The sequence below is a fragment of the Perognathus longimembris genome, chromosome 3, assembly GCF_023159225.1.
Source record: "Perognathus longimembris pacificus isolate PPM17 chromosome 3, ASM2315922v1, whole genome shotgun sequence".
NCBI lineage: Eukaryota > Metazoa > Chordata > Mammalia > Rodentia > Heteromyidae > Perognathus > Perognathus longimembris.
The window spans coordinates 83,096,725-83,124,340 of NC_063163.1; the positions used below are offsets into that span (position 1 = coordinate 83,096,725).

The following is a 27,616-nucleotide window of genomic DNA, read 5'->3' on the forward strand; positions in this document are numbered from 1 at the left end:
GACGCTGCTTTTGTACTGATCCGAGGCAAGACTGCTGCTTGGGGTCTGCTATGCCCCCAAGGAAAGGTCACTTCCATCCCGGGCCAAGGGGGCGGGGTCCGAGGTGGGCGTGACTCTGCATGACCACGCCCCCGATGCGGGTGGGCGGGGCCTCGCGGGCTGCCCCAGTGCGCGCGCGCGCGCGCACCCGCGCACGACGGCCGTCAGGTACGCGGACAAGATGGCGGCGGCAGCGGGCGAGAGCGCGATGGAGGTGGTGCCGGCGCTGGCGGAGGAGGCCGCGCCCGAGGCGGCGGGCCTCAGCTGCCTGGTGCACCTGCCCGGAGAGGTGCTCGAGTATATCCTGTGCAGCGGCTCGCTGACGGCGCTGGACATCGGCCGCGTGTCCAGCACCTGCCGGCGGCTGCGCGAGGTGTGCCAGAGCAGCGGCAAGGTGTGGAAGGAGCAGTTCCGGGTGAGGTGAGTCCGCGGCCCCCCGGCGCGCGGCGCCCGGCCCTCGGCCCACCGGGATCCCGGAGGACGCCCGCCCCGCGCCCCGCGGCGCCCCGCGCACGGGCCGCGTCCGTATCGCTGCCCGCGGCGGCCCGCAGACAAAGGCCCGAGGCCGGCCGGCGGCCCTGGGCCCCGGAGGCGCAGCGTTGGCGGCGGCCCTGCGCGGGGCCCGGCCCGGGGCTCAGCGCGGATCCCGGCCCGCCGCGCGGCCGCCGCTCGCTTTTGTGAACCGCCCCCCCCCCCGCACTCGGTGCTGAGTACGGAGGAGCCCGCGATGGCGGGGCGCCCGCGGGCCGCAGCATCCCCGGGCCGGCCGGCCAGCCGGGCGGGCAGCTGGTGGGCTGCACATTTCGGTTACTCCCGCTGTGACCTTGGCCAGGGAGGGTGTGGGCTTCGCTCCCTCTCTCTCTGTTTTCGTCTATTTCGTGCTTAATCCCATTAATCGACTTGGATGAGTGGTGATCTTGAGACTTACCAATTTTTTCTTTTTTACCGTGGTATGATTACATGAGGTGATGCCCAGCGCTTCGGTAGCGCGCGCCATCGATGTGAGCTGTTACTATTGTCACCGCTATTAGGGTTGTTGGCTAGGACTGCCCTCGTTTTAGAGATGGGGGAAGAGAGAGACACACACAGCTTTCGTGTCGCCACGCCAAGGTCACTCGACAGCACTCGAGTTTGGAGATCTGAACAGGAACCGTGGTCAGACCCCTTTTCCCACCAGTCCGTCATGTTTTTTGTTGTTGTCGTTGTTTTGGATTTTGCGTTAAATGATGTGCAGAGGAGCTGTTTTCTCTTGTAGGTGGCCTTCCCTTATGAAACACTACAGCCCCACCGACTACGTCAATTGGCTGGAAGAATATAAAGTTCGACAGAAAGCTGGGTTGGAAGCCCGGAAGATTGTAGCCTCGTTCTCAAAGAGGTTCTTTTCAGAGCATGTAAGGATTTGTTGATGGAGCTCTTTGCTTTTTCCTGTGTGTGTGTGTGTGTGTGTGTGTGTGTGTTTCTGCATGTCGGGGTCTGTAGGCATTAGCTCATCCAGCTCTGGTTACTATCTCCCTTTTCATTGCTCCCACAATCCCTTACTCACTTACATGGCTGCAAGAGTCATTGTGTCCTTTCCCTCCCATCCAACAACACCGAGCCACTTGTCCCTGCCAGCTTTACTTTTCTAAAGCCAGAGAGAATGGGGGTGGAGAGAGGAGGGAAGAGCCGCTCTGCACCAGAAGGAGTGAATCCAGATAAGCAGTATTTCTCTTCTAGTAGGGTTAAACTTTTTTTTTTTGGCAACCTTAACAGAGGGTTAAAGGCTACCTGTAAATCAGAATTATTGCTCTCTCAAATAAAATTGTCTTACATCTTAGGTTCCTTCCCCTTCATTGTTCCAGAAAATTGTTTGTTGGGTGTTTTGTTTGGGAATTTTTGTTTCTGAGGGGGTTTTATGGTTATGGTTATTGTTTTAAGATAGGGTCTCACTATATAGCCCAGACTTTCCTTGAACTTGTGATCCTTCTGCCTCAGCTACGCAAGTGCTGAGATTTACAGGCATACATCACCACACCTGGCCTTGAGTTTTGCTTTTTCAAAAAAATAATGATGAAATGTGTGTTTTATTTCTGATTGACAGTCAGCAAATAGAGTTGGTCTCCCCTCCCCACCCCACCCTCCCATCCTGAGGCTTGAACTCAAGGCCTGGGCTCTGTCCCTGAGCTCCTTTTGCTCAAGGCGAGGGCTTTTCCACTTCCAGCTTTTTCTGTGGTTAATTGGAGATAAGAGTCTCACAGACTTTCCTGCCTGGGCTGGCTTTGAACCAATATCCTCAGATCTCAGCCTCCTGAGTAGCTAGGATTACAGGCGTGAGTCACTAGTGCCCAGCTAGAGTTGATCTTACTTATTCTATTTTGATTTTCTGGGGTATACTTGCCGGTGATTACTTTTGACTTTCTAATTTTGACTGCTATTAGATAATAGAGCTTATAAATATAGAATATTTTCAGACTGGCTTGCTGCTATAATTCTTACTACCTGGGATGCTGAGATCAGGAAGACTGGGGTTCCAGGCCAGCTTGGGCATAAAAGTTCTTGAGACCCCCCACCTCAGCCTAAAGAGCTATATGTTAATGGTTCATGCCTGTCATCCCAGCTATCCACAAAGTACAAGTAGGAGGATACCAGTCCAATCTGGTCTGGGCAAAAAGCAAGACCTTATCTCAAAAAATAACCAGAGGAAGTAGGGCTGTGGGTGTAGCTCAAATGGTGCAAGATTCTTAGTTCAAACCCCAGTGCTACTTAAAAAAAAAGAATAAAAAAAGTTTTGAAAGAGAAAATTTGGACTTTGGACAAGTTTGAACTCATTCCTCTGGGAGGAATTAGAAGAGATATTTGCTCCGCTTTACAAAAGCCATATCTGGCTAAGCCACAGTCAAGTGGGAACTGCTAGTTTGAGTGTGTGCACACACAGGTGTTTAGGTATTCTGGTGTCAGGCCTCTGATGCAGTCTGCCATGGTCTACTAGTTTACAACCTCTGCTTCTAATCCAGCTGGATTTCTGTGCATTTTTAACAGTCTGTGCCTTTATCTAACAATGATGGATTGTTGTGCCTTTTTTCCTCCTCTTTCCCTGAACCACTACTTAATTAGAAGTGTGTCAAGGACTTTGAACACTGCAGGAGCATACTTAAGATGGCTCTATGGGCAGCTGATTGCCCTGGCTCAGGACCCTTGTGTTCTTGTCTTGTGCTCTGGGCGTGCACACAGTCGGTGTGAAACATTGCGGCTACTTTCGCCGTAGCAAAGGGGAGAAAGTCATAGCTTCAACTGAGAGCATGGCCAGCCAGGCCCACCCAGTGAGGTGAAGGGGACCTCCTGCCCTGGGCATCCTTAGTCCTTGGCTCCTCTCCTACTGTATACAACACAGACTGCCTGGACTTTCTGTTGTGAGTTGGGGGAGATGGCAGATTTGGCTAGTTAGGAGCTATGTTTCTTCACATCCCACTTCTGAACTGTCTGTTTTAGACATTCTAGCATTTGAAAACTGATCTATAAGTAACCTAGTAATGAGGCAATGTGCCCACGTTCTCACTCCTCTCCACATCACTTCCTCCCTTGGCAGGAGAAGGCGGGGTGAAGAGCCTAGTGTCCAGGGAAGGAACCATTTCCTTGAGATCCCTAATCCTGCTTTTCTTTCACTCATAGGTTCCTTGTAATGGCTTCAGTGACATTGAAAACCTCGAGGGACCAGAGATCTTTTTCGAGGATGAACTGGTGTGCATTCTAAATATGGAAGGCAGGTAAGCTGTAGCTTTCACAAGATGGGGTTTTACAGATAGAAATAGCCTCAGAGAAAATTGCTGTGGTGCATCCATGACTGAGGCCCGTTTCCAGATCCTGCATGTCTTGCCACAGTCACAGTTTTGTTAAAAGACAGTTCCTATATGGTTGGCCATCTGCAGCCATGATTACAGGTATTTGGAAAAAACATCATGCATGCACTGAACTATACAGATCGTTTTTTCTTGTCATCATTCCCTAAACGGTGTAACAACTATTTGCGTTGTATGTGGTATTAGAGGTCTTTTGTAGAGATGGTTTGAAGAGGATGGGAGGATGTGCAGAGGCTCTATGCTGCAGTGCTGTGCCTTTTTAGATGAGGAGCTTGAGTGTGTGGATTAGTGTGTGTGACTTAGAACCTTAGGTCCCCCTGTGAAAAACATTTGGGAAGAAAGAGAGAATTCCTGGGGGAGCCCCAGTACAGCTCAGACTCAGTCCTCTGTACTCTCAGTGATCCAGCCTTCATGCCACCCCTCCTCTGCCTCTCCCAAATCCACCTGCCTTCAATTTTATCTCTTTGAGTGTGTCATAATTTAGTGTGTGGTTTTGCAGTCCTTGAAGTCCATGTGAAACAGTCCTACCTTGATCTTAGCCATTGTGGCAGTGTGCTGAGCCCCCAGAAGAGACTGCAGTGCTCTCCTAATGAAGATGACTCCATTATCTCTGGGTGGTTGTTTGGAATGTTTTATTTGCATTTATCTTTATAATTAGCATACATTAACTATACAAGGGGTTATTTCACGGTGACATTCCCACACGTGTGTACAATGTGTTTCACTCTCAAACATCCTCACCACCCAGTGACTCTTCTTTGCCCTTTCCCCCTTCCTACTACGATTTCAACAAATTCTGTCATCCTATTTTAATAATACACGTTGACAGTTACAACCCTCCTGCTAGTACCTACCCAAAAATGTTTTACACTTTATAACTGAACATTACTTTCCAGGAACCTGCAAGATGTCTCGGCTTTCAGCCATATTTGCCTGGTAAAAAGGTTTTCTGTTCTGAAAGTTCATATAACTTTACTAGCGGTAGAGGAGAAAATAGAACTAGTGCAGTGTCTTCTCTAAGTTACTGTGAACTGTGTCATACCAAGGTGTAAAGTGTGTTGTGGCTGTTGCTGATGGGATGTAGGAGAGGTACATGTCTGTCACTGAAGCCACGGGGGAGAGGTAAGATGTCTATTCTAGGCCTTGCATGAGTGCAGTGGAGGTCGTTTTTCTGTTTCTATTTTGGGTGATCTATAACTGAGTTGCAGTGTGATCTAATAGCACTGCGCAACCTTAAAAGTAAATCCCACTTGTGGTTTTATTCGTGTGCATCTCTGCCTTCTACCCAGATGGGGTCCACGTGTTTGTGCTGGTTGCCTTGGTTTGATGCTTGGTGTGGGTACCTTGTTTTCACATTCATGCTCTTTCCTTTCACACTAGCCTGCCCGCTGTCCACCTCTTAATTTCTAGCATGGCATCTGCTCTGTGCAGCAGTGCCAGTAGACAGCCACATGGGGAGGGAAGGGGGGCAGATTTTCACAAGATAGGGGCCACAGTTACTGCTCTGTATGGGTTTTCTCTACCAACAGCACCTTGGGGAGGTCAGTCTTTTTTTTTTTTTTTTTGCCAGTCCTGGGGCTTAAACTTGGGGCCTAAGCACTGTCCCTGGCTTCTTTTTGCTTAAGGCTAGCACTCTGCCACTTGAGCCACAGCACCACTTCTGGCCTTTTCTATATATGTGATGCTGAGGAATTGAACCAGGGCTTCATATATACGAGGCAAACACTCTACCACTAGGCCATATTCCCAGCCCACCCGGGGGGGAGGGCGGAATCAGTCTTTATCACCTGGCAAGAGACACAGTTCACTTTGGGAATGGCTGGCTGCCTTCTTGTAGGATAGATCATAGGTTTTTTTCTTGTTTGTAGGGGAGTTATTTGCATATTTATTGGGGCGAGTTTTTTGTTTTTCTGGTACTGGGGCTTGAACTCATGGCCTGGGTGCTACCCCTTATTTTCACCCAAGGCTGGTGTTGCACTACTTAAGCCATAGCTCCATTTCTAGCTTCTTGAAAGTGGTAAGAAGAATAGATTCACAAGAAGAGTCAGGAAAATACATATTTATAATCTAAAGCTACTTTCAATCTCAATCAGAGTTCAAATAAAAGTAGATGAAAGGTGGTCAACACTTAGCAAAAGTCAGTTCAGAAACATCCCAGAATAATAGATAATGTTTTTCAACTCCAAAAGGGAAAAGGTAAATTGTTTCATGAATAATATTCCATGTAACTAGAAAGTAAAACGTGTATGGTACACGAAAAAGAAATACCAAAAGATGAAACAAGTGGAATTTAAAACGATGACAAGGGAAACTCTACAAGGAAACTAGAGACTTTACAGTGTCGTTCGTAGTCATGGCTGGTAAGGGAAGCAGCAGAAGGACAGACAGGGATCATCATGCATGTGTGCGTGCGCGTATCAGTCCTGGGGCTTGAACTCGGGGCCTGGGTTCGCCCTGAGTTTCTTTTGATTAAGGCTGCTGCTCTGCCAGTTGAGCCACAGCTTCACTAAAGGCTTCGTTGGTAGTTTCAAGAGTCTCGTGGACTTTCCTGCCTGGGCTGACTTTGAACAGTGATCCTCAGATCTCAGCCTCCTGAGTAGCTAGGATTAAAATTTGAGCCATCAGCACCAGGTTCACTCAGACATGGATCTTTGATGACAAAGAGACTTTGGTGTGAGTGAAGTCATAAACGAAAGGCGAGGCTGCTCTTAGGATTGTCACCAACAAATGTAGTGAAATATCCTTTGACTTCACTATTCAAACAGCTGTTAAAGCACAATGAAATGGCACATTTTACTTAACAGGGACCAGAGTCATGTAGCCAGTAGCAACGTGTATGGTTATTATTCTTAGAAGAACTGTCATAATGTTATCCCTGGCCTCACACACATTGTGTAACCCAGCTGTCCTGCCACACAACAGGGTATTGTTTGTATTAATTCCTGGCAGTGCTTGTTTGTTTACAGAAAGAACAGGGCGGGGGGGGGGACCATGATATAAAAACTACAACCCCTGGATCTCTAAAGATTATTTGATTATTTGCATTTTCGTCCTGCAATTAAGTTACATTTCCATTTAAGTTGTGGGTTTTGAGATGGGGTCCCACTGTTGAGCTCAGGCTGGCTTAGAACTTATGCCTCTCCTGCCTCAGCCTCCTGAGTATGGTATTTTAGGCATGTGCCACCATGCCCAGCAATATTTGAAACAAGTTAAATGAGCATAGGCCATACCTGAGGAAGTTGACCCAAAATAACCAGCACAAGTAAAACCACTGGATTTTAAAGATGGGAACATCCTGGGGGAACTTTAGCAATAAGGACATATGTCACTTATAAACAAAAGGAAAGGAGAATCTATCATCAGACTCTTGAGCAGCAACGCTTGATGTCAGAGGGAAAAAGATACTCAAAAGATTGAAAGAAAATGTCAGCCAAGGATTTTTATATCCAACCAAACTGACTTCCAAATACACAAACTTACCAACTTGGAAGACTTTAGAGACTTGTGCTCCCCTCGGACAGATCTCCTGGGAGACGAGAAAAACACCGACTGCTGGTGGTAAATGCACCCTGGACTATAGGCTTAAGTACAAGTGAGAAGGCATGCACATGTGATTAGGGTATCAGCTCTCTCCACGTGGACTCACACCTAAGCCCTGTCGGGGAAGAGCATAAGAAGTAACTGTTTTCATCCATAGGAGAAGACCTGACTTGTCATTACAGGGGCCGATAGGAATTCATGGAGAATTACGTATTTCAATGCATTCGGGAGTATATGCTCATATGTGTGTACAGCCACTAGACAGATCTGGCAGTCATATAAGCACCTAGTAGATGGCAGCCAGGGTGTGATCTTCGACGCCACTCCTGCAGAAAGAAGCCAGAGGTTGTTGAGAAATGACTGCTGCTACATCCAGCATGGGAAATGTCCAAGGTGAGCTCAGAACATCTGAGCATCCCTGAGCCAGGTAGCAAGACACCTGATGGCACTTCACACCAGAAGCATTTAGGCCAGCTGTGAAGAGTCCGGAAATGTGCCAGGCGGAGCATCAGCATGGATGGCAGTGGCATGAATGGGCCCTATCAGATAGGTCTGGTACTGTGGTTTATAGCAGTATTTGCATACAATAGTTCTTGGTCCCCTCAGGAGTATAATAGAAACTTAGGTCATTATTTTGAATGAATTCAAGGAACAATATGAACATACATCCTTTTCTTCTTGCCTACTCTGACATTGGGGTCCCAAATCATGGATGAACAAGTTTTTCTCTAGATAAAACACAGCTATATATGAAGAAGGCTGGTTCAGTTATAGTTTCTTTCTTACTACCAGCTTACCGCCTCTAAGGAATTGACAGGTGGGCATGAGTCACAATGGCTGCTAATATCATAGACGAGCCCAGCATTAATAGTATTACTATTATTTTGTGGTGTTAACAATCAAACCCAGAGTCCACTCTACCACTGATCTGTCTGTACCTGCCTCGCTGTTTATTGCTTTTCGATGGAAGACCTCTCTACCTCCTGGGAAGTTGTCTGGCCAAGTAACACATCTGATCAGACTGAACCCCTATGTCTAATTTCCAATAAAAAAAAAATGTTCAGAATAGTACATTAAACATGTAGGTGCAGCCAGTAAGTTCCAGACTGCTGGAAGCTACAGTTCAAACAACCTGGTTTCTTCAACAAATGAAATACAAGAGGGGAAAAAAATGAAGAGGGTTCCTGGAGATCAAGGTATTTTAAAAAGCAATCAAAGAATGGAAGTGTGGCTCCACACTTCCTGCCTAGCAAGCTTGAGGCTTAAAGAGTTTAAGCACTGCAGTACTAAAAAATGAATAGAGACCTTGCATCACACTAGAATGTTTAGGGCTGCACATTTGGCAGTTATAGTTAGGTCACAGGCAGGAAGCAATAGCTATAGTGTGGGATGCTGCAGGAGAGAAGCCCATGGGGGGGGGGGGGGGGGGCTTATGGTGTGTGCAGAGTTCTGCTTGGCTTGGTGAATACAAGCTGCTCATTTGTTCCAGGTGTTACCTGAGGTGCATTTTGCAGCTCCAGGGTTAAAGAGCAGGTAGGGCGTAGAGCAGGCAGCTCTGCTGATGGCACTACATCCCTGAAGATGGGTGAAAGGAAGCTAGTCCAGACTCCCACTTTCTGCGATCCCTGGGTGGTGACGTGATCTGGCGGAGAGCTTCAGGCACCATCTACTGTCCAGCAGACACAGTTGTTGGCACTGGGGAGATGGCAGAGAACACCCTCAACACCCTGCCTTCTTGGAGCTTGCAATGCAGTGAGGAAGGCTATGCCAAAAAGCAAGATGTTTATTACCTTAGAAAAGGTACCACACAGCACCACTGCTACCACGCAGCAGTGCTATGCAGGGAACGGGATGAGGGCAGTCTTTGAGATGAGAGTAGGCTGCAGCCATCCAGAGGCATGGCCTGGGTAGGTGAACACAGCACTGCACACTGAAGGAGCAGCTGAGCCAGGGAGCCAGGAGCTGGCATGAGCAGGGAGGTCTGGAGTTGATGGGGTGGCGAGGTGGAGCAGCACTGGAGAATCTGGTCAGGCCTCTGGTGATCTGCTGAGCACCATGGCCGCCGGGTTACAGCTGCACTGGGGAGGGTCAGGTTCAAGGTGGCTGTTGGCCATAGTGGAGTGTGCAGTTGGCTGGGGGGGGGGGGGGAGCTGAGTTCTGGGGAAAACTCGTAGTCAGATGGGTGTGGTCAGAATGGGAACTCTTTGGACCCCTGAGGCTGGAAGAACCCACCAGGGCCACAGGCGTAGAAGGGGAACATGGTGACCTGTGGTGGCCCAGGAAACGAGCCTCAGCATCACAGATGCTCAGCCCTCTTCCTAGGCTCCATTGCATTCCCTCTGCCAGGCACGCAGGAAGTAGACCCAGAGCTGACCAGAACTGAGCTGCCTGTTCCTGTGCCACTAAGGACTGCAGAAATGTGAAGCCATTCGTGATTTGATAGTATGAAGTCAAAACTAGGCAGTTGAAATTCTTATTGACTTGTTTGTTGTTGTTTTCCAGAAAAGCTTTGACCTGGAAATACTATGCCAAAAAAATTCTTTATTATCTACGGCAACAGAAAATATTAAATAATCTCAAGGCTTTTCTTCAGCAGCCTGACGACTATGAGTCCTATCTTGAAGGTGGGTCTCCGGGTGCTTGTGGATGAGGGTGTTTGAGCTGTGTGGAAGAGCGGATGTGGGAGCTGCCTGGGGCGGTGTGAAGGACGGGTTGAGTCTGTGGTCTGAAGTGAAGGAGGCTGCACTGCAGATGAGAGCTAAGCTTCTGTTTAACGGGTTCAGAAGTCAGCTAAAGAGCCTGTTTTCTAATGATGTATCATTGATTGAGTATGAGTGACATGTTGCCTAATGAGATGGGTTCCTTCTTCTAAGCTTGAAAACATGGTTTCCAGATCAGAGATAGATCCCTGTATCTGTAAGCTGGAGCACGCCTTGGCCTCTGGTCAGAGGTTAATGGGAACAGGCTGTTCTGTGCTCTGAGAGCAGGAAGGAGCAGGCATGCGGAGGGAGCGACTTTAGTGTTCCTGCAAGGTTGAGCAGGAACACAATGTGACTTGAGTCTTGATTTTTGGAATATTACAGATAGCCCCCACAAGTGGTAGTTACGAGGTCCACGCTCACACCACCCGCCGCCCCCACCCCCCGCACTCCCGGCTCTCAGTGAGTCACCCAGTTTGTGGACTTTTCCTTTTCCACCGTTGTCAGTTGTGTCTCCAACCTGTTGGCTCCCATGTGGGCTATCACCACTCATCACTAGCTCTCCCCCAGCAGCTTCTAAGGACCCTGGCTCTCCTGCCTGCTTTTTAGCAACCCCTACCATCAGTCGTCCCCCTAACGCCATGTCACACTTCCCTTGCCACTTCTGCAGTGTCTTGCTTCTCCAGCGGAGCACCCTGCAGAGACCCTGGGCTGAGCGTCCTGCTGGCAGTCCCCGCCCAGGCCTCGCTGACCTCAGCCACTGATGTCAATCCTCTCATATCCTTTCTGTTCAGCTGTGTACATTGTACTTCTTTTGACTTTTGAGACAGGGTCTAAGCTAGCCTCGAACTCCCAGTCCCTCTTCATCCTCCCAAGTGCTGGGATTACAGGCAATGTGCTAGTATGTCCAGCACTGCTGGTCTGGGGGCTTGAACTCTGCCTGGGCACTATCACTTTTTTTGCTCAAGGCTAGCACTCTACCGCTTGAGCCACAGGTCTCTGAGTGACTAGTTTCTGTGTTTAAGATCTCCATGTGCCCCACAATACCTAATTTTAGATAATGGTTGATTATATAGATGTCTAGTATTAGCCAAAAGAAAATGGGAAGTCTGTCATAGTCAACTAAGGTAAAATATTCTCACCACCTTGGAATTTTCCCACGCACATGCTGGAGTTGAAATCCTGTCAGCATAGCCCTCAGCCAGTGCCCTAGGCTCTGAAAGCCATGGGATCACCAGTGGTTGAGAGGAGGGTTTTGACCCAAAGTGACTGACTAGATGTAACACAGTTGCTCTGGGACAAGCCTAGAGACCGCAGCCTTAGGAGGGGATGGACTATAGAGCAGTGCAGCCATGAGGAACACATGGACAACAGACATGGGTGATGGGGTGGGGTGGGGAAGGGACAGGCAAATCTCCTGCACTCTGTTAGAGATGGAGTTCTCTCCAAGTCTGGAGATAATGTATGTAAATGGCCTGTCACTGAGGGGTTTCATGTCCCGTGTCCTGTACTGCCAGTTGCTGGATTTGGGACCTGTAGGGGAGTTGGAGGGAGAGTCTCCTTTACGGCCTTTATTTCTGCTTGGAGGAGAATACTGAGCTGCTGCAGCTTGTATAAGTATTTGAGTCTGTTACCCCTGAGAGAAGCTTAGTCTGTTTACTTGATTTTAAGCACTGCTGTGAATCACAAGTGTTTTGTTATTCCTCCTCTGTGTATGGTCTGCAAGGCCTGAAAGCAATAAAGGAGGCTTGTCTGGGGCAGGGTAGGGGAGTGTAAACCCTGACTGAGGGTGGTAGGTGTATGGGAGAGCTGATTCTGTGGTTCTTATTCATCTCAGGTGCCGTCTACATTGACCAGTACTGCAACCCCCTCTCCGACATCAGCCTCAGAGACATCCAGGCCCAGATTGACAGCATTGTGGAGCTTGTCTGCAAAACCCTGCGAGGTGTCAACAGCCGCCACCCCAGCTTGTCCTTCAAGGCAGGTGTGGAATTGCTTTGGACCTATCTGTCCTTGCAGCGGAAACCTTAGAGCAGTTGATCAGCTTGATAAGTTCAGCCATATGGCCCTACTGTGTAACTCATGCTAGCTACTCAAGAAGCTGAGATGTGAGGATTCTGGCTCGAGACCACCCAGGGCCTATTGTACAAGAAACTCCATCTCTGGTTAACCAGCAAAAGGCAGGGCTTAAGTGGTAGAGTGCCACCAGCTGTGAGCAAAAGTGGAGAGAGAGAAAAGAGATAAGTGACAAGAGTCACACAAGGACTTCAACCCATCTTCTCCCTAGATTGGTTGCTTGTTGGGGTAGCAGAGGCAGTCTCATGATCTTGTTTGTACTGTGTCCCAGGGTAGATCTCTGTGTTGCAGGCGAGTCCCCAATGATAATGGAGATAGAGCTCCAGAGCCAGGTGCTGGACGCCATGAACTATGTCCTTTATGACCAGCTGAAGTTCAAGGGGAACCGAATGGACTACTATAATGCCCTCAACTTGTATATGCATCAGGTGAGTTTGGCCATGGCTTCAAGACAAACAGATGTCCGTGGTTCTGCTGCTTCCATGTGTTCCACCGACCCTGGATCAAAAATACATGAGAAAATTACCAGTAACTGACTGTAGTGACTGTACTGCCTTTTCCCTTATCATTATTACCTGAGCAGTACATCATTTGCAAAGTGTAGGTAACACTCATCATTGTAGGTAATCCAGGGATGACACGACTAGGGAGGATGGCAGAGCTTGTGTGCAGATGCTGTACTATGTCATATAGAGGACTTTGTGTCCATAAGGGTTCTGTGGATACTAAGGGATGGGGATGCGGGGTGCACACAGGCGCACTTAAGTCCAGCTCTTCTCTGACAAACTGCATTTCTTGCTGACAAGTCTTCTCCACCCTGAATGTCCAGTAAGTCACCTTTTCCCTTGCCACATGGCTTTGCTGCATTTTCTCTTCTGGCAAGGACTGTGCTTTGTACAAACCCTTGAGCTGAGTATTAGTGGAAGCAGGCCCTGTGCCCCTCACTGCATGGTCAGTGGGTCCTGTGACTGCTGAACCGCACGGTGCTTGGGGTCTGGGCACTGCCCTCCAGCAGGACTGGTGAAAACAGAACCACTTGGGGTTGATGCCCCTTCAACGTTGGTTTTGATTTGTTCCTTGCCTGTCTCCCTTTTCATATCTGTTGTTCTGTCTGCTACTTCATTTTATTGTTTCTTCCATTCTTCGCTTTTTTTTTTTAAGTTTTTGAAAAAAGGGAGGCCCTAAATTAGAGGCCAGCACTCTCCTCCTGTATGGGCTGGGCAGTGCATCTGTATGCCTGTGCACGCCCTGAGGCTGGCTTAGCTCCTCGGTCCCGCCCTGACTCAAGGTCATGTGACCAACAAAAACAAACACTGTGCACCCAACAGCTTTGGACGACGTGCACACTGACATTTGAAGTTCATCATTTATGTCAAAATAGTATTCTTTTGGCTGTTTTTCCAAACATTTAAAAATGTAAAAATGTGCTGGCATGATGGTGCACAGCTTGCTGGTGTAATTCAGCCCTGGGGGAGTTGAGGCAGGAAAGCCTGGACTATGTGGTAAGACCCTGTCTCAAACAAAAGGAAAAACTCTTCTTGCTCTGGCTATATCAAAATAGCTGGTAGACTGGATTTGGCATGTGAGTCCTATCATTTTTGACTCTTGATCTTAGTAAATAAAATAATCTGCTAAAGCTGCAAAAGCTAGCATTATAGGCTAAGTAGCTCATGCCTACCATGAGCAAAGCCCTGGGTTGCATCCCCAGCACCACCAGAAAACAAAGTGAAATGTTACATTGTGCCTCATAAATACACACAATTACTCTGAACCAGTTAAAAATAAGTCAGGCCCTGGTGGCTCAAGCCTGTGATCTTAGCTACTCAGGAGGCTGAGATCCAAGGATCATGGTTCCAAGCCAGCCTTGGCAGAAAAGCCCCTATGAGACTCTGATCTCCAGAAAAAACCTGAAAGTGGCACTTTGGCTCAAAATGGTAGAGCACTAGCCTTAAGCAAAAAGTGCTGGGGCCCCAAGTTCAAGCCCTATGACTGACAAAAAAATTGAATTGCCCAGTGCTGGTGACCTCGAGCTTATAATCCTAGCTATTCAGAAGGCTGAGATCTAGAGGACAGCAGTTCCAAGCCAACCCTGGGCAGATAAGTCCAAGAGACTTTTTATATCCAAAATAAGCAGCAAAAGCTGGGCTGGAGGATGGCTCAAGTGGCAGAGTGCCAGCTGAGCAAGTAAGTAGAGCAATGTGAGGCCCTGAGTTCAAATCCCTGTACTGGCAAATAGTAAATACTGACTGCATGAGAAAGATAATTCCTCCTGTGACCTATCTGTATCTTCTCATTTAGGTTTTGATCCGCAGAACAGGCATTCCAATCAGCATGTCTCTGCTTTATCTGACAATCGCAAGGCAGCTGGGAGTCCCGCTGGAGCCTGTCAACTTCCCAAGCCACTTCCTACTCAGATGGTGCCAAGGCGCAGAAGGGTGAGCCACCTCTGCCCTGTCAGAGCTGGTGCTCTCCTCCCAGCATCAAGTTAGCTGTAACCAAACGGGCTAAAAACAGATCCAGGGTGCTGTTGGTGTTTTGTTTCTTGACTTACATTGGTGTCGTTCTGGTAGTGACATTTTACCGTAGTTGCACAAGTGCTTCCAGCAGAGATTACTAAGGCAGTGTCTTATGTGAATCTGTAAACATCACAGAAGTTTGGTTAAGAGAAATACGACTGGGGCTTCAAGGTCTTCTGGTCCCTTTGCTCTCAAGGTCCCTTTGCTCTAAAGTAGATCAGATCAAAGAGTTCCTGAATTCTTGCTTTACTGTCTTCCGTAAATTCTCCTTCCTCCCACACACATCTGAGTCTAAGAGAACAAACAGGGGGCAATGTTGGTGACCCACTGATGTGAATTATACAGACTTGCAAATGGGTTCTGTTTTCTTTTCTTATTTTATCATTATCATCATTATCATCATCATCATCATCATCATCATCATCATCATCATGTTTATCTTTGTAGTACTTGACATGGAGCCCAGAGCCTGTGCGTGCTAGGCAAGTGCTCTTCCACAACGCTACATCTCAGCTCTGCTGTGGTTTAGTTTGGTTTTATATAGGATCTTGCTCCTCAGACCGGCATTGAACTCATGTAGCCCAGGCTGACCCCAACTCTGGATTCTCTTGCTTCAGAGTCCCAAGTGCTGGAACTACAGGTGGGCATGGCACCTGGCTGTTGCCTTCTTTTAAGCCAAATGTCTTATCAGGCAACAGGTTCCTTTTTTACTATAGTCTAGCTTTTCAGAAAGAAATTGATCGGTAGAAATAACTTCACATTAAATTTTCCACTTAGCAATTCTTTGAAACTACTGGCTCAGACCCATTCCCGCCCATTGTGCAATAGAAAGCCCCGAGGGCTGGGCCTCAGCCTCTGTGCCCTGCTGTGTACTATGGGGCAGATGTTTTCAGTGAGCAGCTTGGGGAGATTGCTCAGTGCATCACCACCTGGCAGAGTCCCATTGGTTGCCTATGTTCTTGCCTCCTCCCCACCCCTGCCCACAGGGAACACCCAGCTAGTCTGAAAGTGTTTACTCACATGTAGATTTGTTGCTTCATTATGTGTGTGTGTTTCTTTAACAACTATCTGTGTTTCCACGTTCCCAAATGCATGTTCCTAAAGATATACCAGGAGTTGAGCACTTCCTCCCCTCACTTCTCCCTCATTCTAAATGAAAATTGTTTTCAGCTCATTTTCTTTTCTCAACCCAACCTATCTTTTATATATATCTAAAATATCCTGGCTGGGGATATGGCCTAGTGGCAAGAGTGCTTGCCACGTATACATGAGGCCCTGGGTTCGATTCCCCAGCACCACATATACAAAAAATGGCCAGAAGTGGCGCTGTGGCTCAAGTGGCAGAGTGCTAGCCTTGAGCAAGATGAAGCCAGGGACAGTGCTCAGGCCCTGAGTCCAAGCCCCAGGACTGGCCAAAAAAAAAAGATGGGAGCATAAAATATCCTTAAATTTGTATAATAATCCAATGCCCCAGCCTGGGAGTTGCCGCTGAGTGTTTTTGCTCAAGGTTGACACGCTACCTCTTGAGCCCCACCACTTCTGGCTTTTTGGTGATTGGATGGAGAATAGGAGTCTCATGGACTTTTCCTCCTCAGATCTATCTCCTGAGTAGCTGGGATCGCAGGCGTGAGCCACTAGGGCCTGACATGAATCACATTTTAAACACCATTACTGTGTTTGGTTTGTCATCTTCTGGCCAGGAGATTTTGCACATAAACTTGGCCAGTAAATTTTTTTGTGCTTGTCCTTATAAAGTTTCAGTCTCATAAAAAGAGTTGAAGAGTTTTTTTCTAGACCATTTATGTAACTCCTAGGTTTTGCTAAACGTAGACTAACTCGGGGAAGAAATCACCCAGGATTCTGTACCCAGCCCCACATGCTCACCTTGGGGCTTGAACCCATAGCCTGGGCACTGTCCCTGAGCTTTTTTATGCTCAAGGCTAGTACTCTACCACTTGAGCCACAGCTCCACTTCTAGCTTTTTTTGGTGGTTAACTGGATATGTGTCTCATTGACTTTCCTGCCCAGGCTGACTTTGAACTGTAATCCTCAGACCTCAGCCTCCTGAGTAGCTAGGATTATAGGTGCAAGCCACCCATGTCCTGCGGTGGGCATAAGTGCATAGTATTCCCAAGAGTCAGCTAACCTCCTCCACAAACTCCCAAGTTCTCACTGAGCTCCCGCTCAGCATGTGGTAAGAAGTCATGATGGTACTCTACTTGGCTCTGAGCATGAAGTCATAGCTCCAGGGCCCATGTCATCAAGTCCAGCTAAGGCCATGATGGGGAGGGCAGAGGACTGAGTTCTTCCTGGGCGATGTGCTGTAACTCTCCTCAGATGCTCGGCCCACCATAGCCACTACTGGAACCTTCTTTCTGTCATTGAGCTGTGATAAATATATCTGGCATTTTGGGGTCTCTGTTGCTAACACGCTCCAGCAGCTGGCGTGTGTCACAACTGTCTGTAAGTCTGGGACAATGGTGGTCTTGATGGCGTATGTGCATTAAGACCAGGTTTTTAAACTGGTCCTGTAGCCTCTGGTTTGAGCTACTTACTTTGGGGTTTGGGTTTGGGTTTTGAGGTGGTTGGTTGGTATTATTTTAGACATGGTCTCATTCAGTGTCCTGAGCTAGCCTCAAACCTGGGACCCTGTCCATGTCCAGTTGGGGTGTGGAGATATCCAAGACTGAATCCTTCCAGTCTCATCTGATGTTGGCTCTCGGCTAGGACAACCCTGGACATCTTCGATTACATCTATATAGACGCCTTTGGGAAGGGCAAGCAGCTGACGGTGAAGGAGTGTGAGTACCTGATTGGCCAGCACGTGACCGCAGCGCTGTACGGCGTGGTGAACGTGAAGAAAGTCCTGCAGCGCATGGTCGGGAACCTGCTCAGTCTGGGCAAGCGGTTAGTGCTGTCCTGGACACCAGGGGTGCATGTTGGTCTGGCAGAGAATTGGAGTTTGGTAGTACTGGGATTTGAACTCAGGTGCTGTACCACCAGAGGTGCTCCAGCAGCCTCAGCTCTCCCTGAGGGTTCCTATGACACAGCAGAGCAGTGTGAGCATTGAGGGCTGTCACTGCCCCTGGAAGGGCCTGGTCCTGTGGCCTTGTGCTCACACCACTTCCATGCCCTTAGAGCCTTTTCTCTGAGGCCTTTGCTGTGGGCTTCGGTGAGCTCAGTAAACCTCGGGATTCTGACAGCCATAGAGGATCTCTTTCTGATTTGTATAAGATGAAGAGAAGCATAGCATTCCTTGGGAAAGTTGTAGGTATGTGTTACAGAAGTAGTTTTCTGCTTGGTGTCCCGTTTTTTTAAGTAAACTATTTTAGAGCAGTTTTAGGTTGTCATCAAAAGTGAGCAGAATGTAGTTTCCATAGGCTCCTGTCCCCCCCCCACACGACCGTCTCCAGTGTTATTGTCCCTCACCAGAGAAGACTTGTCACAAGAGCTGGTCCCCCATTGACCTGCCAGATCGCCCCAGGCCGTAGGTGGTGTTGGAGTTCACTCAGCACACCCTGTCCACCACTGTAACGCCACACAGAGTAGTCACTCCACCATCACACACACCTTCCTTACTGCGGCGTCACTGGGGCAGCGTCCCCTGAAAATCCCCAAGGATTTTGAGCACAAGTTTTTTTTTTGTGTGTGTGTGTTTTTTTTGGCCAGTCCTGGGGCTTGAACTCAGGGACTGAGCACTATCCCTGGCTTCCTTTTGCTCAAGGCTAGCACTCTAGCACTTGAGACACGGTGCCATGTCTGGCTTTTTCTGTTTATGTGGTGCTGAGGAATTGAACCCAGGGCTTCATGCATGCTAGGCAAGCATTCTGCCACTAAGCCACATTCCCAGCAGAGCACAAGGTTCTGTGTACTATACATTTTGTTAAGATCGTTAGAGCTCTTTGCAGAACAAAGGGGAAATGGCAGAATCAGGAAAATACATTTGGAATTCATTAGTTCTTCTCCAAACATGCACTCAGAAAGGGGTTCCTGGCTGCAAGTGAACAAACAGGCTGAGACAAATGTGATCTCCCCCTAGGGAGGGCATCGACCAGTCCTACCAGCTGCTCCGGGACTCGTTGGACCTGTACCTAGCCATGTACCCTGACCAGGTGCAGCTCCTGCTCCTCCAGGCCAGACTCTACTTCCACCTGGGGATCTGGCCAGAGAAGGTAATTATTTTACTTTGATGCTTTTTCCTTGCCTTAGAGAGGAAAATTCTGACTAAAAAAGGTGGTTATCCTAAATTGAGAGTCTTGACCCATCAATTAAGTCTTCTAAGGAGCCTAGCATGGGTTCTCCTGCAGGACTTCCTGTTTCCTCTGTGGTGGGTCACTGAGCTCCCAGGGCCATACCACCACTCTCTGCCCCTCAAGGGATGCAGTCCTGCAGTGACCAAGTTGGCCACATGCAACACTTCTGTACATCACAGAAAGCATCTGCTCCACTTGAGTGCTCCCTGCGACCTAGGCACAGCCACATGTCCACAAGCCGCAGACCCAGACTCATGGCCCACTGTAGCAGTGCCAGAGCCGTTGTGCCACCCGCTGCCTTTGCTGCCCCCAGAAGTAGTTCTGTAACCATGTTGTTCATTAGCCAGTATGGAGAGGGATCAACAAGTGCTTGTGGGCTGTTGCATGGAATCATCTCCAAATTACCAAAGAAGGAAGGTGCAGCCCATGCTTAGTCCTTCCCTCTGCCTCTGCATTTCAGTGGAGAGGGCCACTCCCACTTCCAAGACAGCCCCCTCCCTTATTGGAAAAAGAGAGAGCCCCCTCTGCACACTGCACAGCTGGCATTCTCTCTCACTATTCCTGACAACCTCCAGGGCCGCCCTCCCTGCACGTACTTCCCTGCCCAGGAAGTCCATGGCTCCTGGTGCTCATTCCTGTCCCTGGGCCAGAAGACGCTCTGCCTTCCATATCTGCCAGTTGTTCCCAGCTGGTGCCAACCTTCCCTGTCCCCAGGTCTCTGCTTCCTAGGCTTTTGCTCCATTCTTGTCCTCTGTCCCCCTACAAGACTCTCCAATGTACCTGCCTCCACTCCAGCCTGCCTGCGCTCCACACCCTTCCCTTCCCCTTCTTCCCCTTCTTCCCCTCCTTCCCCTCCTCCTCCTCCTCCTCCTCCTCCTCCTCCTCCTCCTCCTCCTTCCCCTTCCCAGGTGGGCCTCGCCTTTCCCCTCACTGCCATTATCTCCTGTATGTGCACAGCTGCTGGGTCCTGGTTCTCTAGGGAGGGCAGTGGAAATGGCCTCCTCCAGAGCAGATGAGGGCTAAGCCATCCACTTGGCGCCTTCAGTCTGCTCAAGTCATCTTGATAAACTGTCGATCACATTCCCTCTATATAATGTCACTCCTTAACCCTCTAACATCCCTGCCCTGGGGAGGCTCTTACAGTGCAGTGTGGCCCACAGGCCCTTCAGGCCCATGGATATGGAAAAGAAGACTCCATACCATCAGGCTTTGAAGATGGGCGCCTCTCTTTCTACTTGAGAAAGAGATGTTTGGGGAATGAGCCTGTGTGGGGCAGGAGGAAGTGGCTGCATGCTTTCTGCAGCCTGAGTGTCTGCTCACTGAAGCCCAGCGGTGACCCCACAGTGGATGAAGCAGAGCCATGTATGCATCCTCAGGAAATGAAGGCCCTCGAGTGCCCATCTGTGAAACGGCTGGGTTTCCATGGCAATGGCTGCTGTTGTATGGGATGAGTTAGAACTGAAGGCTCAGTTGTTCCAGGAAATAGAGTGGTGAATCACGGTTTGATAAGTGAGGAAAGCATTTCAGTGTTAAAAACAGCTAGTTTCACACATCTGGGCCTGGACTCGAGGTTGTCTTTGCTGTTGAGCAGGCCTCTGATTTCAGGCTCAGGAAGATGGAAGGACAGACTTGTCAGAGAGCTGCACCTGTGTGCGTGCGTGCATGCGCACGCATGTGTGGTAAACCTGGATCAGTGCTCATTTTTCTGTAGAGTCACCATGAACACTAGGGTGCTGGCCATGGCAGTGGGCAGGCCTTCCCTGAGTGACAGCTTATGAGGGTTTCATCCCCAGTGCTTTGTCAGTGACCAGTGACCTTTCCTATCGCCCTAGCACTGAGGCAGCTTTGTCTGCATGTCTTTGCATTTCTCACCAAAGCAGCTTAGGGTTTTTTCCCTAGGCACAAGGGGTCCGTGTGACAGCCCCCCTTGCCAGCCTCTGTCAGGTTACGTAGGTAGGTCTAGATCCCACACTGCGGAGAAGAAAAGGCCTGGCGAAAATATTATCTCCTAGTCTTTCTGTCTTGTCTTGAAGGTGCTTGACATCCTGCAGCACATCCAGACCCTGGACCCCGGGCAGCACGGGGCGGTGGGCTATCTGGTGCAGCACACACTCGAGCACATTGAGCGCAAAAAGGAGGAGGTAGGCGTGGAGGTTAAGCTGCGCTCCGATGAGAAGCACAGGGACGTCTGCTACTCCATTGGGCTCATTATGAAGCATAAGAGGTGAGTGCGCAAGACGCAGAGCCTCCGGCCAGCTGGCACACCTCGGAAGGAAGACCTGGCTCCGAATCACAGCTGGCAACCTCTGGCCACTTGCTACTTGCGTGCCCAGCTCTACAAGTCTGTCTTGTGGGTCCTGGGCTCTATGCATGTGGTCTGTTTAGCACAAGCACTGTACCACGTGGTGGTGCCCACTCCAGCAGACAAGGGGCTGAGTACTGCTCATCATACCACGCTACTCCGTGGTGGCTGGCAGAGGCTTCTGCGCTGTGGTTCTCACCTCTCTGTTCCCGCCTCACTGGGCCCTATGTGGGCTCGTAGGTCTTCCCAGACATTTTTGGCCATTCAGGTGTCTTGGATGAAAGGTTGTTTCAAGTACTTTACCATTTTCTGTTGCTTTTCTTTACCCTGAACTTGAGTCCCTGTGTGAGGAAAAGTCACAATGCCTCTCCTGTTTGTGGCACTGTGTGTCATCTTCGATATTCTGGCGTTGTGTTTTTGGTTTTTTCCTTCCATTTTGTTATGGAAACTTTCAAGCACACCTAAGAGTAGAGCTGTGAGCATATTGAGCCAGGTGTGTTGTCATCATCCAGCGTCAGCAGTTAGCACACAGGTGCACCTTCATTGCCCTACCTCTCAACTTCCCTGGTCAGTTGACACCAGTACCAGCAGGCATTTCATTGTGCTCCTCTAAATGGTAAGGGGCTCTCTATCTCCCTCTCTCTCCTTTACCCCCCCATTCACCAGTCTGTTACCATTTCTAACAGGTCATTCTTTGACTTCATCCACTAAGCCAGCGTTCACCTGCTTGTTCTGCATTTCTGCTAATTTATTGCCATCCGGTTGCTTAGTGGTCCTGAAGCTGTCTAAGGTTCTGCGCTGGCACCCAGGTTGTTGGCTGGGTTGGTTTTGGTACGGGAACCTGGCCAATGTCCTGACACCTTTTCCACTTGGACAGTCAGCTGACCAGCCATTCTTTGCTGAGAACTTTGTTCTTTCACTAAAGAAGTCCTTTGTTGATGATAAGAGGTGCTTAGTAAAGAGAGCAGGAGTGTCCTGAGAAGCAGGTCAACTTGGAACAGGCAGGTGAAAGTGGAAGAGCTAGAGGAACTACATCATTATCCCAGCAGTTTCCCACGGTTGCTCTGATGGGCCAGAAGGGAACTGACATGCGGCGTCTTCTGCCCACTAGGTATGGCTACAACTGTGTGATCTACGGCTGGGACCCTACCTGCATGATGGGGCATGAGTGGATTCGGAACATGAACGTGCACAGCCTGCCGCATGGCCACCACCAACCCTTCTATAATGTGCTGGTGGAGGACGGCTCTTGTAGATACGCAGCCCAAGGTAAGGAGCTTGCTGATCCTCATTGATCCTGGGCCTGTTTCAAGCTCTCAGATGTCTTGGGTAGGCACCACCAGTGTGTGCACAGTTAACCTTGGGACTGATACCCAGCTAAACTTGAGTGGGCATGCACTGGGGCAGCCACACTGAGCCACACATGCACGCGCATGCTCACACACACACACAGCAAGGTTCCTATACCAGTGCGGCTGCCACTCTGTGATCTGATTGGCCACTGCCTATGCCAGTCAAATTCTCCAGTTCTCCTTCTTAAACCTGTGCTCTTTGGGCCCTGTGACATTAGCTGTGCCGTCTGGTGCCCTCGTGTGGTCACTCGTGGGAACTGCAGTCCACAGCACTGGCCTGAGTGCCTGTGTGATCTTCAGTAGGTATTTGGTATGGCAAAGTGAAGCAGGCAGGGTAGAGACCAAAAGGTTTTCAGGGAGTCAGCCTTTTTTAAAAATTTAAGTCCTTGTTGAATTTCACTTCTAATGAATTAACTGTCACAGCATTCAACGTAAATAATTTGGTGACGGTGGTGGTACTGGTACTCTACCAGGCAGAGCAGCTTCATGCCACCACTGTCCGTCCTAACCAGTGGCTGCCCCCTCAGGACACACACCACATGGTGAGATGAGCAGGAAGAGTGCAGAATCAGAGAGGCACCATGTCTTCAACAACTTGGGAGGAAGTGCACTGTCAAACAGAAACTAATCGAAAGCAAAGCCAGGTGCTGGTGGCTCACACCTGTAATCCTAGCTACTCAGGAAGCTGAGACTTGAGGAATGTGGTTGAAGCCAGCCCAGGCAGTAAAGCTTATAAGTCTCTTATCTCTAATTAACCACCTAAAAACCAGAAGTAGAACTTTGACTCAAAGTGGTAGAGTGCTAACCTTGAGCAAAAATGAATGAAAGAAAGAAAGAGATCAAGGACCGTGCCCAGGCCCTGAGTTCAAGCCCCACAACCACCCCACCCCACCCCCCAAAAAAAAGTAGTAAGCCTGCCTTTTCTCTGATTTATTACACCTGGTTTTGACAAATGTAGTCAAGATATTCCAAAAGCAAAGATTTTCCATTTTCACGCGTGTAGTGCCAGCTCAATGGGTGCAGAGGAACACGGGGGTCTTTGTTACGGTCAGTTGTGTTTCATGCTGTTTAGGATTTGCTCAGTGATTCTCTGCCTTTAATTTTGTGAAAAATCTGCCTCCCACAAAGCAAATGCTGTGCTGGGCATTGGTTCATGCCTATAATTGTAGCTCCTCAGGGGGCTGGGATCTGAGAATCACAATTATGGCCTGCGAAAGTGGAGGAGTGGCTCAAGTGGTAGAGCACCAGCATGGTAGCATGACCAGTTGTTTCAGGTGTAGCTTTTTTTCTGTCCCTGCCCTGCCACAACCACAGCCACACAACCCATCCCATCCCGGTTCTAGTGCGTCTTCTGAGCTTCACTTGCCCACGGGAGATGCTCGGGACCCATGTGAAGGTCAGGGGCCGCCATCACCCGTGCCAGCTCCTCCCCGTGACCAAGGAGACCTTTGTCATGGCTGCCTGGTTGTCATGGAGACAGTCTCAGCACACTGCCTTGTTTTGTTGTGTGGTCTGTAAACTGGAAGTTACATCTGCCACTTGATTACATCAGGGTGAATGTTCTCCTGTGTTGTGTTTTGAGTCACACCCCATGCAGAGCAGCTGCTGCCATTTGGGGTACACCTTGCCTTGGGTGATCCCCAGGCATCCTGGGAAGGCTTATCCCAGTATCTACTGCTGGAGGGCAGCCGCATGGCACTGTGCTGCTCTGCTGTGAGAACTAGAGCGAGCTGCCGCCGCCCTCGCCACCCTCCCACCAGCGTCCTGGGTTTCATCTCAGTGTAGTGAAGCCCTCTGAGACAATCTTGGCTGTGTCAGCCCATATTTAGCCAGTGGGAGACCTTGAAAAGCTGAATTTTGAAATACTAGGTATGGTTGGTACATTTCGGGGTTGTTTGCTTTAAATGTGTTAACCTTTCTTGACCTGAATTTTCAACCTTCACTTTCAGTGATCCCATTACCCTGAGTAGAACCTATTCGTAATGCATTTCTAACACACGACCTCATGGGTGGTTTCCCTAGGCCTGTTGTCAGGCTCCACCCACCTGCATCCTGTATTTCTAGCTGGTCCCCACTAGGGGCTGTGCCTTGGCACATGGTTGGTGGGGGGGGCAGGGCGGCAGCAGCAGGCAGCTAACCAGGGGCCGCGCCAGGCCGTGCCCGTGCAGTGAGGTGCATGGTGAGCGGGCAGGGGCAAGCCTGGGAACACAGTCTCATGGCGCTCTACCTGGGCCAGCTCATTTCTGAGAAGGCCATGAGGACTTGCTGGGCGTCCAGGGCCCCTGGGCCATGGCCAGGGAGGACACCATCCATTCTTCACATCCATGTAGGAGCCACACCTCATGTGGACCCACCTGCACCTGCACCTGCACCTGTGGAGGGTCCTGAGTGCACTTCCTCCTCCTCCATCGGAATTCGTGGTTTTCCTCTTGTTGGCCTAGTGGTGAAGAGGCTGCTGTGGGGCTGTCGTGGGTGCCTGTATCCCTCAGGGTGGGGTGTGGCTCCTGACCGCAGGAAGCACAGCTGTGGGGCAGGGCCTCCTCTGGGTCCATAGAAATGTGGCAGGTTGCTGCTTTCTCTCGCAGGAGCAAGTGTGTGCACCTGCTGCTGGTCAGAGCAGAGGGATGAGTGCATCCCCAGTTGGCTTCTCGCAGGAAGACGCTGCTGGGGCCCACCCCCACAGCTGCCCCTGCCTCTTCCTCTAGTCTCCCCAACACCATAAGCCTCTTGGGTCTTTTCTCAAAAGATCAGAGAGTCTCTGGGGAAAAGCTGCTGCTGAAACTGTGCCCACAGGGCTGTTTGTGCCCCTCTGCCATAGAAAGTGTGCTCACAGGGCTGTGTCTGTGCCCCTCTGCCCATAGAAAACCTGGAGTACAACGTGGAGCCTCTGGAGATCTCGCACCCCGATGTGGGGCGCTACTTCTCAGAGTTCACCGGCACGCACTACATCCCCAATGCAGAGCTGGAGCTCCGCTACCCGGAAGACCTAGAGTTCGTGTACGAGACGGTGCAGAACATTTACAGTGCCAAGAAGGAGAGCATCGATGGGTAGTCCCAGTGGGCACCGTGCCTCGGCGCCCCCAGGAGCCCCAACTGCCCCCCTGGACTCTGCCACCGGAAGCCACTTGACCTGCAGCATCGCGGCTCCGTGCGCGTCCTCTCCCGCCCGGCGCGCATGCGCAGGGACGAGGTCGCGCTCCGCTACACTAGTGAATGGACTGGAAGGCACTGTTGAGTGGCATGGCTTGTCTGCTCGTCCTGTGACTGTGTGTGACCTCACAGCCCGCCCCCACCCCTCACCTCCACCCTGGGTCTGCCTGCATTGGTCTCTGGGCGCAGTCCTGGGAATCAGAGGTCTCTGCCCCCCGAGTGGGCCGTGCGCTCACCGCGGGCGCCTGGCCCTGGAGGCCACAGCCAGCCGGTGGCCGTTAGAACACTAGAGGTTACCTTCTGCTAACACACAAAACACAGACTTCATCTTTCGTTGTTTTTTTTTTTTAATTTAAATCGGGAAATGACAGTTTCCCCTTCTATATTCCTTGAATTTATACACATTGCTATAAATCATGAGTTTTCTATTTTATTACATAATATTATTTGAGAAAATGCATAATAGCAGCCTTTACAAGTAGAGTTTTCAACATTCATCTATTCCTTCCACATGACCGCTTGTTTCCAGAAGTCTCCAGAATCACGAGTGGGTCATAGTTCCATGGTGGCTGGGTCCCTTCTGTAGCAAGCCCAGTGCATCCAATGTTAAGTACCTGTGCTTTGGGTCTCCAAAGGTCCACAGTGGGATTTGCTTTTCAAGTCAAGACCTGATGACTTAGTCTTGAGAAGAGTGCCCCACACTCCGCATTCCTCCCGTCCCCTCCTGGGCTCTCCCTGCATGCAGGGTAGAGAGGGGGAAGGCCGTGTCTTTGATTTGAAGAGCTGGCTCCTGGAGAAGGAGGCTCTCCTATGAGGCCCACCCCGCTCACTGTGCTTCTGTGCTCCGGGAAGTGAGCCTGGCCACTGGGGTCAGTACCTGGCTCTTGCTGCAAGCCTGAGGTGCAGTTGCTCTGGAGAACGAGATGCAGAGGCTGCGCTCCTGCACTCCTGCTGTCATTTGCATGCAGTGTCCCCTGTGCTCACCAGGTGCGGGGGCCACCTGAGGCCCAAGGGCCTGTGCAGCAGTTAGCACCACTTGAGGGAGCCTGCCCGGGGCAACCGCCCCGCCCCCACAGGTGAACCCGCATCTGGAGCCCTGTCTGCCCACGCCAGGGGCTCCCGGGTGGAAACAGCATGCCAAGCCAGGGCCGCCGCTGACCGCTGTAAATAATGTACCTAGACTTTTTAATGTGTTTCCTCATCAGCACCTCGTTTGGCTTCCGGAAGCCACTCTCACCTGTGTAAGTTGGTATTTGGGCACTTTATATTTTTCTAAAAATGTGTTTTGGATCCTGTACTCTAATAAATCATAAGTTTCTTTTTAACGATTTTTCCAAAAGTTTTCTCCATTTTCAAAAAGCCCTGTTAAAAAAAGTAGAACTTTCTCAATGTTAAGATATTAACTATTTGGATATAGTATCTTCTTTTCTCTTCAAATGAATGCCAAGATTTTTTTTGTACAATGATTAATAAATGGAACTTACCCAGAGAAACCCCACGAACAGCCTGCCTGCCCCATTTCATCTCGGAACAAAGTCCAGCCCCGTGACACGGGTGTCTCCTTGCGGGCGGGCGGAGTCGTCTGAGCATGCTCAGAGCTTCTGGTTCCTCTGGAGCAGAGCCTCCTGCTCTGCCCTTCCGGGCTGTCACACCTGGTAATTGTGTGAAAATGAGGCTGAGCCCAGGTAGGCGGTGGGCGTGGCTCGTCACTGCCCAGCAGCAGGTGGACAGGTGTGGGCAGGCCACGTCCTACCTCCATTTCCCAAGCCTGTCCATCCTACCAGCTCCTGAGCCCAGCTGCCCTGCCCTAGCATCCCGCTGGCCTCTCGGGCCTCTCGTCTGTCTTTAGCCCT

The 27,616-nt window shown here is 49.9% G+C and overlaps 1 protein-coding gene across 2 annotated transcripts; it reads left to right on the forward strand.

The window, feature by feature from the left end:
* Positions 1-180: 180 nt before the first annotated feature.
* Positions 181-27,260, forward strand: Fbxo21 (F-box protein 21). Of its 2 annotated transcripts, none has more exons than XM_048342880.1 (12): positions 181-459; positions 1,295-1,430; positions 3,688-3,782; positions 9,918-10,039; positions 11,952-12,098; positions 12,482-12,618; positions 14,489-14,625; positions 17,434-17,613; positions 18,746-18,878; positions 20,972-21,183; positions 22,373-22,530; positions 25,475-27,260. In XM_048342880.1, exons 1-12 carry the CDS (start codon positions 221-223, stop codon positions 25,663-25,665), a joined length of 1,887 nt encoding a protein of 628 aa, XP_048198837.1. In that variant the 5' UTR covers positions 181-220; the 3' UTR covers positions 25,666-27,260. The 2 variants fall into 2 exon arrangements, with proteins under 2 accessions (XP_048198837.1, XP_048198838.1); XM_048342881.1 differs by having other exon boundaries at positions 202-459; positions 20,993-21,183.
* Positions 27,261-27,616: the final 356 nt, after the last annotated feature.

Excerpts from the sequence above, each read along its gene's own strand:
- Fbxo21 (XM_048342880.1), top strand. The coding sequence starts at position 221 with ATGGCGGCGGCAGCGGGCGAGAGCGCGATGGAGGTGGTGCCGGCGCTG. Across the intron at positions 14,626-17,433 it reads TGGTGCCAAGGCGCAGAAGG|GACAACCCTGGACATCTTCG; the intron begins GTGAGCCACCTC and ends GCTCTCGGCTAG. Across the intron at positions 21,184-22,372 it reads CTCATTATGAAGCATAAGAG|GTATGGCTACAACTGTGTGA; the intron begins GTGAGTGCGCAA and ends TCTGCCCACTAG.